The 16,012-nt window shown below is 45.1% G+C and overlaps 3 protein-coding genes across 4 annotated transcripts; 2 read left to right on the top strand and 1 right to left on the bottom strand.

Annotated features, from left to right (window-relative positions):
* Positions 1 to 1,666: 1,666 nt before the first annotated feature.
* On the top strand, positions 1,667 to 3,804 carry LOC307041272 (zinc finger MYM-type protein 1-like; the record flags this gene model as incomplete). Its single annotated transcript, XM_079684580.1, has 2 exons — positions 1,667 to 2,843; positions 3,254 to 3,804. The coding sequence occupies 2 exons, from the start codon at positions 1,667 to 1,669 to the stop codon at positions 3,802 to 3,804; spliced, it is 1,728 nt and encodes a 575-aa protein (XP_079540706.1).
* Positions 3,805 to 6,033: 2,229 nt separating this feature from the next.
* LOC307041654 (piggyBac transposable element-derived protein 3-like) lies at positions 6,034 to 12,486 on the top strand. Of its 2 annotated transcripts, XR_013808837.1 has the most exons (4): positions 6,034 to 6,173; positions 7,493 to 8,258; positions 8,357 to 8,517; positions 12,354 to 12,452. XR_013808837.1 is itself a non-coding variant. In XM_079685108.1 (3 exons), exons 2-3 carry the CDS (start codon positions 7,908 to 7,910, stop codon positions 12,360 to 12,362), a joined length of 360 nt encoding a protein of 119 aa, XP_079541234.1. In that variant the 5' UTR covers positions 6,034 to 6,173; positions 7,493 to 7,907; the 3' UTR covers positions 12,363 to 12,486. The 2 variants fall into 2 exon arrangements, 1 of the variants encoding a protein (XP_079541234.1); XM_079685108.1 differs by lacking the exon at positions 8,357 to 8,517 and having other exon boundaries at positions 12,354 to 12,486.
* On the bottom strand, positions 11,399 to 14,624 carry LOC307041653 (alpha-1,3-mannosyl-glycoprotein 4-beta-N-acetylglucosaminyltransferase C-like). The gene is made up of 3 exons (XM_079685107.1): positions 14,194 to 14,624; positions 13,451 to 13,598; positions 11,399 to 13,008 (listed from the first exon to the last, which is right to left on the bottom strand). The coding sequence occupies exons 1-3, from the start codon at positions 14,311 to 14,313 to the stop codon at positions 11,843 to 11,845; spliced, it is 1,434 nt and encodes a 477-aa protein (XP_079541233.1). The 5' UTR covers positions 14,314 to 14,624; the 3' UTR covers positions 11,399 to 11,842.
* Positions 14,625 to 16,012: the final 1,388 nt, after the last annotated feature.

Here is a 16,012-nt window from a genome sequence, read left to right as displayed (position 1 = left end):
AAGAAAGGAATTAAGGAAAAATCAGTCATGTCAAGAGTTTTAAAAGTATTTTCTCAGGCAAAAACTCCACAATTTAACGATTGGTTTATTTTTATTCTTCCTGATATTTCCTCATATATTCATGGACAGTAGGCCTGTATGTTTATACCACATGATTGTGTTGAAGTGCACAAATAAAGTTAAACATATATAAGTACGTATTATAAATGTTTACTGATTGAAGACATTTTACTTTATTTATTTTTTATTTTCGACAATAAAAGTAGTACGTTTTCCCAGTAACTGTTTTATAGTTAACATCTGGACTTTTCTGCGTTCAGGCTGCGAAGTTCCAGAATTCGCCTGTCTTCTTGGGAACCGGGATGATAGCTTTGCCTCTTTTATGCCTGTGAACGGAGGAGGGGGGATGCTGCGAAACTGGAGTGAATAACCCAGTCTCAGCGTCCTGCTCCTCCACCCCGTTAACACACAGCTGCGCTTCCATCCCCCATAAGACAGCGATAAAGCTGTGGTAGTCTCTGGTGACCCGTCCCGCCGCAAAACTCCCCGCGAAGGGAAGCTCTGACCTTGGGGGGGGGGGGGTCGACGCAGAAAGAGCCGACTCTCTACTGAGGTCCTTGAATGCTTCCCGCCACGACGCATTCACCCAAACAGTGAAATGCATCAAGCGGAGTGTTTACACTATGTGTTTTCCAGCGCCATATAGATAGGATATGGCTCTGGTCATAGACGTCGGAACTAGGGGTGCGGGGGGTGCGGCAGCCTCAGGAATCACAGGATTAGCCTACGTTAAAAAAAATAAAAATAAAGATTCTGAATTTAAACTCAATTTGTCTGACTTACATGTATTTCTTAATACAGATCTTTTGATGTGATATGCACCCTACCTGGCTCAATACAGCAGCCTGGCTGGCATGGCATAGCTGTTGCTATGCAGACTGCATCTGACAGCTCACTGTGACGTTGGCCTATGTGTAAAAAAAAAAAAAAAAAAGTAGCGGGAATTTTTTTTATGTTTGCTGTGTTCGCGGCTCTCATTTGTTTTTAGCATATGCATAGGCTACATGATTTGAGTTCAACTACGCCAGCTAGAACTAGCCTATGTCTCAAAAACGAATTTCAGATTTTTTTTACAAATCCGCCCGACCCAGCTAAACGTCCGAGAGAGACACCTAGAGGCTGTGTGCCAGCAACCGGACAGCAGCAGCAGGCAGCCGAAGGGCCCGGCGGCCCTCGGCCTCGTCCTCCCTCCCCAGCGCCACCACCAGCACCCGGTGCTAGCCAAGAAGAGGCAATATCATGCAAACCACCACAGGATTACAATTTTCCTGCCAAGAAGTTGGGTGAGAACTTCACTCGTTCCTGCAAGGCCGCCTGGTTCAGAGAGTGGCCGTGGCTGGAATACATCGCGGTCAGTGATGGCATTGTGTGTGGTGTGTGCAGGTCAGCTGTCAAGCGCAAGTTGGTCGGGTCAGAACAAGCTGACAGTCCGTTTTTGAAAGATACGGGCTTTTCAAACTGGAGAAAAGCAAAGGAGAAAATCAGAGACCACGAGAAAACACGCATTCATTTAGATGCGACTCAAAGATTGGCTGCATTGAAAACTACGCCAATTAATGCGCTTTTGTCTGAGGCTGCTGCTAAAGAACAAATAACAGCCCGGAAAATGCTGGAGCTCGTTTTCAGCAGCGTGAGATTCCTGGGGCGCCAGGGACTCCCTCTGAGAGGAGCTGCAAATCGGGATGGGGTGTTGTGGCAGCTAGTGGTCGAGAGGGTACGCGCTGATCCTGACCTGCAAAACTGGATGAAGAGGAGGGACAATTGGATGTCGGGCAGCATCCAGAATGAAGTTCTGGAGCTGTTTGCCCATGACATCCAGAGGAAAATCGGAGCCAAAGCATCCGAAAGTCCTTTTTTCGGCTTAACTGCTGATGGGACCACCGACGTCAGTGGAAAAGAACAGTTCTCATGCAGTATACAATTTGCAGATGACAATCTTGAAGTCCAGAATTTCTTTCTGGGCTTTTACAACGCTCCAGACACAACCGCCGAGATGCTTTTTCTGTGCATTAAAGATGTCCTTGTTCGGCTAAATCTGCCGCTGGAGAAGCTGAAAGGCTACTGTTTTGATGGAGCCAGCAACATGTCAGGGAGGTTCAAGGGAGTGCAGGCAAGATTAAAGGAAACATGTCCTGACTCCTTGTTTGTCCACTGCGCAAACCACTCTCTGGATTTAGTGTTGCAAGAAGTGGCAAAAGAAGTGCGCCTTGTTGCCGATACACTGAACTTTGTTCGGGAAGTCACAGTTGTGATTAATGATTCAGCAAAGAGAAAAACGTTATACCAGTCTCTTTTTGGATGTGGAGAAGTGATCAACCTGCTTGCCCTGTGCCCAACTCGGTGGTGCGTCAGAGTTGTGGCACTGTCACGGTTGCTGGCATGCTATGGAGAGATGCTGCAGACATTTAGGACCTTGGAGAGTGACAGGATTGTCAAGGGGGAGACGCGTGCCAAAGTGGCAGGATTGCTCAAAAAGGGCACCACTACGCGCACAGTCTTTGGTTTGTTTGCCTGCGTTACCATGTTTACGCCATGTGAATCCGTGGCTCGGTCACTGCAAGGCACCAAAGTCACAGCCCTTGGATCAATGGAAGCTGCCAAACTTCTTTGCCAGCGACTGAACACACTCAGACAAGATGACACCTTCGCTGACCTTGTGGCCAAGACCAAACAATACACAGAGCGCTACAACTTGAAGCCTCCTCATCCAGTGCGCACCAGCAAGACCCCAGCGCGTTTTCGCCATACAGCGGAGGAGGAGGAACGGGAGTTGGAGAACGAGGGTAAATAAATAGGCCTAAATAAATAAATAAATAATGCCAACAGTATTTTAAAATTAATCATAAAGCTCATCGGTCTGTAATGTTGAAAGAATGCAACAAATACGCACACAGAGCGTGCGTGCTCTCCAGCATTTGTGGACAGATTTGATCTATCCATAGAAAACGATATCATAGTTCATAATAATGTACTACATCCATGTACGCTTATTTGCGAAATTAGCCTGCAATTAATAATTCATTACAACGGTATCAACTGACTAAATAACGTATAGGCCTACTTTCAAAACAAACCATATTCATAATTTGAATTTAAATTGAAAATTTAAGGTTGACCCACCCAGCTTAAATAGGCAGCCCATATGGAAACTATTTGTTGGTTGTTGTTTAACTGTTATATTTAACTATTAAAGAATATCCAAGCCTGTGGAAGAGGGAATTGTTTGAGGCCCTGGACTTGGTGCGCACAGAGGTGGAGCGGCGCTTTGACCAGGAAGGACTCCGCGTAGCTGCAGGGCGAGAGCAGGCAGTTCTACAGGCGGCCCAAGGGAAACGAGTGGATGTGGGTTCCCTGGAACTGACTTCCTTTTCAAGAGAGCAGCTAAGCCTTGAGCTGGACATCCTGAGCGACGTGTGTAGGGGGCGAGAAGTGAAAACCATTCAGGATGTATTGGCCATTCTGCACACCTTGCAGCCCCAATCCCGCTCCATGCTGTCGGAAGCGGAGAGGCTCATAAAGCTCTGTCTGGCTCTGCCCATTTCTGTCGCGGCATCCGAGCGCTCGTTCTCGGCGTTGCGCAGGTTGAAAACGTGGCTGCGCAATACTATTAAGCAGGAGAGACTCACTCATTTGGCCATTATGAATGCGCATAACGACCTTCTCGATGAATGCGATGTCTCGACCCTGCTTAAAGAATTTATCAGCAGAACAACGGAGAGAAGGTCTACTTTTGGAACAGTTTAAAAGCCCTTACGAGCGCAAAGTAAACCGTTATTTTTCTGAATGTTCCATTAGGCCTATGTTCGTAAAGGCTGTATTATTCTGTTGATTTTCTGAATGCTGTAGGCCTATGTTATCGCCTATTAGGCTACAGTATGTTCCTTAATAAAGGCTTGATTAATTCATTAATTCATTTTGTTTCATACATTTTCGTAACAATTAAGATGCTGCGTGTGTTTATGTAGCCTATATCTGTTATGTATAGGCCTAGGCTATTAGGCCTACGTGTCGAGTTCGTTAATCATTGATAGTGTGAGTTTTCCCCCCGACCCTCCCAGCAAAAATCCCGCACCCCCCCCCCCCCGAAAATAGTTCCGACGTCCCTGGCTCTGGTGTTTCCTAACCCTGCTACGCCGGCCATAATGTCCCTGTATCGGCATATTGCGGTTTATCACTCTCACCCGCGCATGCCCACTAGCTGCCTCCTTTACTGGAGTTACCACCTGGGCAGCGAGTGGGGAATCTGTGCGGTCAGCATTATGTGGCAGTCTCCGTTCACAGTCTTGGAAAGAAAAGACACTCTGACTGGGATACAAGCAATTTATTTTATTCCCATGAAAAGACGATTGTGTCAACACAGTGGGGTCAAATAGGGAGTAGGCGGGATTCGAGAAAGCACCTCTCTCCGCCGGTTAAGTACAAGTACCTCAATACCTCTTCTCTGATGTGTTCTCTCTGCATGTCGGCCGTGTAGCTACAGATTAATACAAATAAACTGTTGGGTGAACATGTTTTATTATGAAACTGAAAGAAAAACTAAGTTCAGAAGTATACTTAATTACAGTAGGCTACTAGAGTAAATGTACTTGATTATTTACACCACTGCAACTAACTAACATTTGACTCAACAAAAAAGAATACATCTAAAACAATGTAAGCTTTGGTTGATAGAAACTAACTATGATGAAAACAAAACGCATTACGCGATAAACTGGTTCCATTTGCTAAATTAGCATTATATAATTATGGGACGCTTCTTCCCGCCGCCGGTCAGCTCCTGGAGGACGGTGCACCCCACCCAGCACCCCTTCGCTGAGGCGGAGCCGGAGCCCGTCGGGTTCGGCCAGCCTGTCCCTGTGAGTGCCGGTACTGGGCTGTTTCTCCGGGACGGACCGCGGAGGCAGAGGGCGCAACGGGGGCTCTGTACCGGCGCCTCTCTCTCCGCCTTACCACCACCGGGCGCTCTCTCCCTTGAGGAGGGGCCTGAGGGCGAGCCAGCGGCAGCATGCGGCTGAGCTGCGCCCTCTCTTCCTCCAGGCGACTGAAATGCTGGGTGACCGAGGATGTCGACCCGAAGAGCCCTTCCGTGGAAACGGGGGCCCCAAGGAGATAATCTCGGTCCTTTCTTGCCAGTGTGGTCAGACCTAGCCACACTTGACGCGACGCCACGGTGGCCAGGGACATCACACGGCCGGCTGCGGTAGCCATACCGTGGACCAGATTATTAATCTGGCCCACGCAGCGGTCCGAGTAATCACTCCCGTCCTCAGGCGGGGGGGCGGGGGTGTCATGCTGAGGGGTAATCAGCGACACTACCAACACGCCAAGATTATTGGCCGCCGCCGCCATCTGCGCTCCGAGCTTGAACATCTTATCCAGGTGCTCGAGCATTTCACGGTCACGCGGCAGCGGGGGCAGGGGCTTTCTCCCCTCTGCCCACCCGGCTGCCTGCTGAAGCAGATGGCCCGCCAGACTTGCATCCAGGGGGGGCACACCGGTGTCCGAGTGGCCCTGCACCCTGAGGATTCCAGCCCATGTTTCCACCGGAGCCTTCGTTTTCAGTGGCTGTCGCCACGTTGCCTCCACACGCCGCCAGATGTCTTGCAGGGGGGGCGAAACGAAGGCCGGCTGCGCCGGACCGGCAGGGCCGTAGAAGCCCTGAAGTAGGCGGTTCACCGCCCTTGGTGGCAGCGCTGGGGGGAGCGGTAAGCCTACACGCTCCGCCGCCATAGTCATCACCGCCGGGAAGTCCTGCCGCGTAGACCTGTGCTGCTGGTCTTTCTGGCGGTCGCCGGAAGCGTCCCTCTCCCCGACTGGCGGGCCCGTCCGGTCCGCTGGCATGGCGAACACGAAGAGCACTCCCTCATCGTGTCCGTCTATCCTCACCACCTCGAGTTTTGGGTCCTCCACCGGCGAGACGTAACAATCCCCGAACTGCACCAGTCGCTGGCGGCGGCGGAGCCGATGTATCAGACGGCATGCGCTGCAGGCCGGAAGCAGGCCCAGGTTGGCAACAGCGTGGTCGGACCCCAGGCACCGGATACAGCGGCGGTGGAGGTCGGCGCCTGCAATAACGCCCGGGCACGAAGGGCAGGGTCGTTGCTCCAGTAATGGTGAGTCCATTTCCCTTCTTTATCCGTCTCTTTACTCAGTTGTTTTCTCTTACTTGCTGAAGACAAATGTATGACAGGAGGCGAGGCCTCCTTTTATATGCGGTGAGATCATGGGTGAGATGCGCGTGTATTCAGGTAGACCCGCCCCGGGGCCAGCTAAGTCACCCCCATCTACATGATCTCTCCACAAATGCAAGAGTGTGTTTCCAATCAAATCAAATTGCACGGTGGCTTTTTCTCATTGAAAGGCGGAATAATAAGGGAAGTAGTCAAATACATTTCCTGTTTGAAAAGTTGCACAAATGTGCTCGTAAACTTCCTGAAAATGCTTGAAAGTGAAACGACTTGAATTAAAATGGTTAGAGTTTAAATGCATTGCACTGCTTAACCCTGTAACACTGTTGTAATTTTACAACATTACTTTAAGCTATCCTAAAAAAGTCAGTAAATGTTTTGTTTTTTTAAAGACTACATTTACATAGTCAAAAGGTCCTTTTGTTCAGCCTCACAATGCTATTGGGTAGTAAATGTGTTTATAGCCAGGTCCTGCCTAGAACATGTACATTTCGTTTTTGTGGAATAAATTCATGGAATTGTATTTTGAGCAGCTTATGTCTTTGTTGTAATATTACAACACTGGGTCAGTGTGGTAGTCAAAATAGCATAAGCACCTGTCATGGAACCCGCCCTTCTTATATGTTCACATATGGAAATAAAACACAAATAGAAATATCATGTCTTTGATAATTCACTATAACTAAGTTCTAAATGTGTCCTCTGTTAAGATTTTACATTAAGATCAGAATTGAATAAATTAATACATTATTTCTGATAAAAGTATGTGAAATTATATCTGTAGCAATATTTTAAACTCTACTTGTATCTTATCAGTTACTTAGTTGCAAAAATACCTTTAACTCTGGTTCTGGCCGAAACAGTTTCTGAAATGTGTTGGGACACTTGGATGTATCCCTTTTAGTATGATAATTAGACTGTTACCATTAGCCAGACATCATTGTGTGATTTGTTGAACTGGTTTACCTGCATGTGTGGGTGTAGGTATTCCTTTTATTATGATAATAGGCTAAGCCAGGTAGTATTGTGTGACTCAAGTGTTCAATGTAAATAGGATTCAGATACTTCTTGCATCGGGACACCTGGAAGGGGGTGCATGCATTCCTTTTAGTATGATAATAGGCTAAGCCAAACAGAATGAACACTTGTCCCACCACCCTATCTATTCCTTCAGGTAATCTATTACAATATAATAAGCATATGTATTATTGATACATATTTATTAATGACTTTATCCATTTCAGAATGCCACCAGCAAAGAGAGGTCCTCGATTCAGTGTGCAGGATGTGATGCCATCCAAAACGGAGAAAGTGGGTGAGAACTGTAGTCTCTGGAATGATCTGTAACTGATGTGTACCAAGGCAGTGTCGATGGGATACGAGCCAAGTCTGAACTTGGATTGTCAGGTGATGTTGTGATGAAGCTTGCCTCCACGCTTCCAGAAGGTCAGAACTACAAGATCTACGCAGACAACTACTTCACCTGTGTCCCATTGGTAGTGAAGCTCCTTGATCGTGGGATTCATTATGTGGGAACAGCCAGGCAGGTGCGCTTAGTCAAACTGCAACCTTGAAGAGGAGAAGAGTTGAAGAAAAAAGGGAGAGGAAGCTTTGACATCCGAGTGGAGGCCAACCACAACATCTGTGCTGTCAAATGGTATGACAGCAGAGCGGTCACACTTGTGTCATCCTTTGCTGGACCACACCCTGTGCAGAACATTCAACGGCAACAAAACCTACGTAGAAGTTGAGAGGCCTTCCATTGTGGCTACGTACAACAAGTACCGGTACATGGGAGGTGTGGATTTGTTAGACTCGTTTACGGACAAATATAAGTTCCCCATGAAGTCCCGACGCTGGTACGAGTACATCTTCTGGCACACCATCATCCTTGCTGTGATCAACGCCTGTCTCCTCTACAAGTGGGAGTGCAGCGCTCTAAAGAGGCCAAAGCAGGAGATCCTGAACCGGAGACAGTTTCAGGCAGATCTAGCATCCGCTCTCATCCTGGTAAGAATGCATTTCTGCTATTTGCCGTTTGTAATATTTTTTTATATTTCACTCTAATATTTTTGACTTGTATCCTAATGTATTTTTGTTTAAATCAGGTGAACACAACTCCCATGAAAAGTGCAGAAGGAAACATCCATTAAACTCAGTGTGCTGCTCTGTGATGCAGTTCAGAGACTTGGCATCTCATCTTGGGTGCAAGGTCATCAATGTTTGGGCTCAGGCTCTGAGCTGAGGAGACCCTCAGGATGGAGTGAAGGTGTGAGTGCAATATACCGGCGGGCCAGATCTAATAGTGATTAAAAATTATCCTGCGGGCCGAAATTAAATCCACCACGGGCCTGATTTAGCCCCCGGGCCTTGAGTTTGACATGTGTGCCATAGACTGTATTATATAAAGTGTATTACATTTAAACACATTATCTTACCAGCAGATGGCAGCAAAGGATACCAAACACAAATTAGCTGAAGTTAAAGTTAGAAACAGACATGAGTTAGGAGAGAGAAGTTCTTCAAATGGTCTGATTCCATACTAATTATGTATACAACACAACAATCTGTGTTTTTGAAGGAGGTCAAATTACGTAACGCCCCTCCGTCAACAGGATCCATTACCTTCTGTCATTATACCAAAAGAAAATCTGCTGGTGATATTCAAACCTGTGAAGTCTAAGAGTTCCCTTAAAATGAAGACATTAGTGTGAAGCTATATCAAATACAGGTAGTATTTACGTTCCTTTTATATAAATAAATCAAGTAGTCACTGTAAGGACGTTGCCAGTTGATTGTTGAGAAAGAGGTACGTGAAGAAATGAATGATTTCTTCAGCATGTTCTCCCACCTTTGAACAAGAGAAACTTCTTCAATGTGGCGCTCAGCTCCTCCGGCTGCTCACAAGTCCTGACAGAATTACTCATGGAGACCGTCTAATGAGCCATCCTCCATTAGAACTTAGAGACAGCATGTGAAAGGCGGCTACTCCCTAAAATTGTCCTGATAATCAAAGTGAAACACATTTTAGTTTCACTGCATTACACAATTCTGATCACTGATTTGAAACATCTGTAACCAGGTTGTAAAAAAGTAAGAAAACAGCACATTTACAAGAGTCAAGGGCAACGATTTGAATGTTCAATTTCACATAAGGACCCAGTATGCAGTGTGGACTGGTAGCTGGAGAGAGTTTGCCTCCGAGGGACCGCCAAAGAGCCTCTGAGCAAGGAACCAAATTAGGGCTGAAGAATTAATCGATTTTAAATCGAAATCGCGATTTGAAATAATGCAATTATCAAAATCGCAAAGCCTGCAATTCTTTTTTTTGTTCTTCTTGTGTGTCAGTCATCCACACCAATCAGAAGTGCTGTGCTCCACATGTACCAGCCATTGTTAACCAATCAGAAGTGGCCCATGATAGAAGGTGATAGACAGATTGATCCAATCACCTGCCAGGTGTTTTTGAAAGTGCCTGCCCTTTCCAAATGGCTTCCAATGGAGCTCTCCTAGATGGTTTGGTGAAACCATCTGAGGAAATTAGTAATGCTCCATCACATGTTTCTATTACAGGGTGAATCTTAAACTGAAGCTTGACTTTAAAGCAACCCAACGGAAGTTTCATGTAAGTTTAGTTCTTTCACTCGTAGCTCGGGCTGCGGGGGTGCTAGAGACGGGAGCACGTTGATGCGACCTTCCTAGCCGGAGATATGTCCACATTTTACAATAAACTTCCGTTGGGTCGCTTAAAAACAAATAACGCAAATCGAATCCCAATATCTGTCAGAAAAATCGCAATTAGATTATTTCCCCAAATCGTGCAGCCCTAAACCAAATTCCTCAAATGTGCTCCAGCGGAGTTTTATTATGACAGATCCAGCTCTGACGTGTGAGATACAAAGAGACACATTTCAGCTGCATTACGTGCTTTTCCTTGTGCTAATTGACAAATAAAGAAAGCAGTCATGTAAGAACAGTTTTATATACAGATTTAGGAAAATGTACATTTGTATAAAGGCTCCATACTGTACAGATTATTTAATACATTAAAACAATAGGGCTGTACCAAATAATCTGAAGAAGCAAATGACAATTCTTTCTGTCCTAACCAGGTATTTCTGCCCAGTTGCAGATAAAGATACGGCTATACTATTAATATTAGTATTATTAAAGTAAATCTTCTTCAATCCTATTAATTAGCGTTAAGCCTTTAAAAACATAATTCACACCCTCCCTCTTCAAAAAACTCTCAGCACACAAAAGAGAAACACCTTCCTGTTTTAAAGGTACAGCGATCTCACTGCAACATCATTTACATTTATACAGCATAACAAAATCAAATAATTCTGTTTTCCATAATATTTTCAGGGTGTTGCTACACAGTATTGACAACAGACATTTGGAGCTTCTTTCAGACACCTCAATAAAAGCTTTGCATTAAAAACATCACATTCGGTACAGCCCTAGGAAACATCATTTGCTGCGTTTCCACCACATGGACGCTCCATCGTCTTTCTCTGTTTGGGTTTCCATTAAAGTCTATTTGGCGGCTCATAGAGTCCTGCTGAGAACCCGGAAATGTTCAATACCTCAAAGTTTCATGTTAGAAATGTGTATGCGCAAGTTGGGCAATTTTTACAATCAGCATGTCAATTAGCTTTATAGCCGATATGGACTAAAGTTCCACAATGACTTGGCCGACTTTGACACTATTAGAGTGGTTTATTGTCTGTTTATATCAGAGAGAAGTGTCAATGGCGGGTCACAGGACTTTAGACTTTAAAGAGTCCTCTCCTGCTGATGTTCAGGTGTATATCAGTATGTAGTGTCTCTATTTTAAAGAGTCCTCTCCTGCTGATGTTCAGGTGTATATCAGTATGTAGTGTCTCTACTTTAAAGAGTCCTCTCCTGCTGATGTTCAGGTGTATATCAGTATGTAGTGTCTCTACTTTAAAGAGTCCTCTCCTGCTGATGTTCAGGTGTATATCAGTATGTAGTGTCTCTACTTTAAAGAGTCCTCTCCTGCTGATGTTCAGGTGTATATCAGTATGTAGTGTCTCTACTTTAAAGAGTCCTCTCCTGCTGATGTTCAGGTGTATATCAGTATGTAGTGTCTCTACTGTGACATGTCTTCATGCTTTAATGTTTGTAGTGTCTCTACTTTAAAGAGTCCTCTCCTGCTGATGTTCAGGTGTATATCAGTATGTAGGGACATGTCTTCATGCTTTAATGTTAAAAAAGCTCTTTATTTTTCTCATGCTGCAGCACCTCTTTTCACCCTCTGTCTGAAACCAGAGCCCAGTCTGCTCTGATTGGTTGGCTGGTCGACTCTATTGTGATTGGTCAACTGCTTAGAGATGTCCCGCCCCTTTTGTTTAAATGATTCAGAAAGTGTTTTGTTTCTGCTGAGGAAGATACGTAACTGTGAGGTAAGGCGAGTCGTACCAGGTGGTGGAAAGCAGCTATACAGCAGATCTCTGAACAACCCAAGAAAATATGGATTGCTTTGAATCCCATAAACGTAATATCTCAGAAGTAGTCCAAAATGAACTCCCAAATCGATCCTGTACAATACAGATGATAACATCCCTCTGTTAATTGATGAACTGGCTCACAGGCTGCGTGGTCCATAAGCTGATAGTCCTGATGATGAGCCACTCTTTCTGACTGGCGGTGACAACGAGCCGCACACACTCGATGTCGAAGCCGATCTTATGATCCACGTTGGTGACCTCGATGCTGCCGCCTTTAAACTCACCCAACGTGATGTAGGACGTGCACTGCCGGCCCTGCTTAGTGTCCACAGACTTCTGTCCCACCTCCAGCGCTCCGTGGTGAAGGACGTCCTGCTGTCTGTCCTCGGTGCCCGTCACTATCTTAATCCTGCTGATTTTAGTCGATTTGTTAAAGATTATAAGAAAGAAATCCCCCGTGCACGGTGGCTTCCCCCAGAAGTACTCGTCCACAGTGCTGTAAGCCTTGGTGGCGTCGTAGTTCTCAAACACGTTGATGTTTGTGTAAAGGCTGGCAGGAGGGTTGTCAGGAATGTCGATGGAGTCTTCCTCAAAGTCGTCGTCCTTCAGCTTGTTCTCCGCTCCTTTGTAGGACGAGTAGTAGCCCATGTGCTGGAACAGCGAGGGCTTGAAGCGGATCACGTCCTTCTGGGCCAGCAGACCCCTGAAGTGGATGAGCAGCCAGTCGCAGGGCATCTCCTGGTAGAACATGAGCAGGAAGTGAGCCAGGCGGGGCAGGTCTCTGGAGTGGTACAGCTTCCCGATGTAGCCCAGCTTGGAGAACTCCAGCATCACCCAGTAGGACCCTTCTCTGGAGGTGATCACCTTCTTCAGCCCCGTCAGGAAGTTCCTGGAGCAGCGCACGTCGTCCTCCAGCATCATGTAGAAGTGAGACAGGTTGGTGCAGAAGTTGAGGAGGAAAGCGTAGTCCACGTTCTGCTTGGAGCGGAACCGGACGCGGTCCTCCGGGTCGTTGTAGTTCCTCTTCAGCCCGTCCAGAGAGGGGTAGTACTCCTCCGGGGCCTGGATCACCAGCAGGCGTCCCGCTATGATGTGGTGTGCAAACTTCCTGGTGATCTCCTGCACCAGGTTCTCACACCAGGCCAGGTCGAAGTCTGCCAGGTGGACCACCACCACGATCTCTTTCAGCTCCTCGTAGCTGGACTGATCGAAGATGGATTTGATCGTCTCCAGGAGGTAGTTCCCCTTTTTCCTCTTCACAGACGACAAACCGATGGTGAGATACTCTGGGAACATCAACATGACTTTAGTTACTTCCTTTTGAAACAAAAACGTGAACAAAAGGTGAAGCTGGGCGATACCACAATTGAACATGGATTTGATTTGAATCCTCTATGTATAACTCATCTGTGTTTCATCTTTTATGATCATATGTTTTCTTTCAAATATGTCTTTGTATTATCTGTCTTCATGTTTTAGTTTATATTTCTCAAAAGTGTCATTTTTTCAAAGTGTGTCTTTCTGTTGTACCTTGTGTCGTGCTTTTGTTTCACTTTTGAATGATGCTGATCATAAATGTATATAAACTAACCACATGGTATGGTAGCCTCTTTGTGGACACTTTGAGTTAATGAAATACTTATCAAATAAAGAGTATTGTGTATTTTCTAAGTTAGTTGGGAACATACAGGCAAAAGGAAGTAGAATATCTGCCGTAGAAATACTGACTTTTGCGAGGCAGAGGGATTCCTGCGAGGTAGCGAAACGTCACGTTGATGGTCCCGGAGAAGTTGGACAGATCCCTGAAGGTGTGCACGTATCTCTCTGAGTTCCCAGCATGCATCAGCGTCTCTCCCAGCTGTCTCTTCTCTGCCTCCTGAAAAACAAATGACAAGAACACACAGTCAAAGATAGTTTGTTTCACCCGGTGTGACCCTGCATTTGTGCTTTGATGATGGATTATTATTTTACTGCTTGAGTTGTGTGAGAGCTTATTGATGTATTTTTGCTGATGAAAAAGCAACACCCCAATTATTTAAATGTATCAAGACTTTTCTTTGTTCTTGATTCACCATGGAGGCATGGGAGAAAAACAAAGCCTTCTTAAGGTCACAGGGTTATTTATATGCAAATTATGAAAGTATTCATTAAGGCATGAAAGTATTTAAGTCTACACAGGAAAATGCACTTAGTTTGAATTAAAAGCAGTCAAATCTGAAAATGCTCCTCTGGAATTGAGCTAATTTTGAACTATTAAATAAGGTCTATGACTCACTATGGGCTGTTGATGAACTTTGATCATTGTTCAGTCAGTTTTGTTAAACAACAGTCTAACTCAACATTATTGGAAATGTGAACATCTGAAAACAGTCTTAAATGTAATGTAGTAGAATATAAAGTGGCTTGAGAAAAAAAATACCTCGAATGACGGAATGAAAAATGGAACAATAAGCACAAAGAAAATGTCTCACCAGCACGTATCCGTCGTCCATGTAGAGGTTGAAGAAGAGGAGGAAGGTGATGAGAAAGCCGAGGAAGGGGAACATGGAGCGTTTCCTGAAGCACCTCATCTTCTCCACGGACTTCCACATGAGCCTCAAGACCTCTGCAGGAAGTCAGAGATGAACAGGAAAGCTGGTCATTAAGGTGTTATAACTCAACAGTAACACAAACCACAGACTAAAAGGCAACGTTAGTTTGAAGCTGTTCTGTTTCTCATTTAATGTAAGAATATGTTTCCAACGTTATGAAGAAGCTGCACTGCTCAGATTTCAACTGTGTCTTCGGTAAAACTCAGCTTATTATAGATCATAAAATAATTGTCAGTTTTTACTTATTATCTCATATGTATGTGTATATCGTCACACTCTATTTCATATCTGATCATGTTGACCCTCCATAGGTCACTTTGTGCTTGTTATCTTCTCTCTTCACCTTCACTTGTTAAATAAAGCTTTGGTGACTTGTACAGTAATTAATCAGGGCCTCTTTTATCCTATGTATGATTTTACATCTACACACTTAGTCTTTGGGTCGTTTGGAGATGAGCTGGTAGATTGTTTTGCTTTTATAGGCCGGGTTGATGAAATCAATAAAGTTTGGGGGCTATAAAACCAAAACTAAGAGCTAAAAGACATTACAACAGATCTGGCGAGATGAGACCTGTCACTGTGAGCCATTCCTCTCACACCCCACACACTCATTTGCGGCTTTGTTAATATGAAAATATCGATTAGAGCAGCTCTAATTAAAATAATCATTAGTCGCAGCCTGAAGTATCAATCTGCACGCCGGATGGATTTTCATCTTTAATTGGGTTGCGATGAGGTGCTCAGCATGACAGATGTGGCCATCAGCGCTGACACACACACACACACACACACACACACACACACACACACACACACACACACACACACACACACAGGCTGATCTATCACTGGATTAAGCAGAGTGACTGCTAATAATGGCCCATTTGAGTTGTTAATCTAAGATCACAGGGGGAAGCGTCACTCATCTGTTCAGTTCGTGCTTGTTGTTTGAAAACGTATTAAACACAAAGTGACGTCTCCTTTCAGAAAACAAACGCCTGCAGCCCCTCAGTGAGTGATGACAGGTTTGGGAGTAACAGACTACATGTAACAGGATTATGTCATCAGGATACAAAAAAAGTAATCAGATTACTGCTGCAGTACTGCTTACTATTGGCATTTCATTTAGCCCCATTATGCTTTGTGGGGTTTTTCCCTTTCCTGCTGTGTGTTATATAGGCTTGTACGTGATAGGCTAAGGGGCGGAACATCTCTATGCAGTTGACCAATCACAACAGAGCCGGCCAGCTAACCAATCAGAGGAGACTGAGGTGCTGTTTACACGGGAACGAAACGTGTTGTATCCGCTACTTTTCTCTTTCGTATAGCCCGTTCGTTCACACGAGGCCGTAACGGAACCGCGGAAACGGACCCCTAAAACGATAACGGGTCCCAAGGTGGATGGATCTGCAAACGGAACGCTCTGGGGGGCCAAACGGCTCCGTGTGTATGTCCTATTATACCACTGGTTCTCAAACTTTTTTCAATCATGTATCCCCTTTGAAAAAAAAATTCAGCCAAGTACCCCCTGATCAGCGCAAAAAAATGTGTTAAGGAAAAAATGCCTAAATAAAGAGGTACAGTACAGCGCTGCACCACCAGTGTCTGATTTATTAAAACAACAACCTTGTAACTGAGAAACACTTAAATGCTACATTTCAAATGTTTACAATCCATCACTAAATTCATGGCAAACCAA

Source organism: Notothenia rossii (assembly GCF_949606895.1).
Source record: "Notothenia rossii genome assembly, chromosome: 5".
Classification (NCBI taxonomy): Eukaryota; Metazoa; Chordata; class Actinopteri; order Perciformes; family Nototheniidae; genus Notothenia; species Notothenia rossii.
This window is presented reverse-complemented; position numbering and strand designations above follow the sequence as displayed.

Coding starts and splice junctions, on each gene's coding strand:
- LOC307041654 (XM_079685108.1), top strand. CDS start 7,908: ATGACAGCAGAGCGGTCACACTTGTGTCATCCTTTGCTGGACCACACC.
- LOC307041653 (XM_079685107.1), bottom strand. CDS start 14,313: ATGTGGAAGTCCGTGGAGAAGATGAGGTGCTTCAGGAAACGCTCCATG. Junction 13,599..14,193: donor TGGACGACGGATACGTGCTG/GTGAGACATTTT, acceptor TTTGTTTTTCAG/GAGGCAGAGAAGAGACAGCT. Junction 13,009..13,450: donor AATCCCTCTGCCTCGCAAAA/GTCAGTATTTCT, acceptor TGATGTTCCCAG/AGTATCTCACCATCGGTTTG.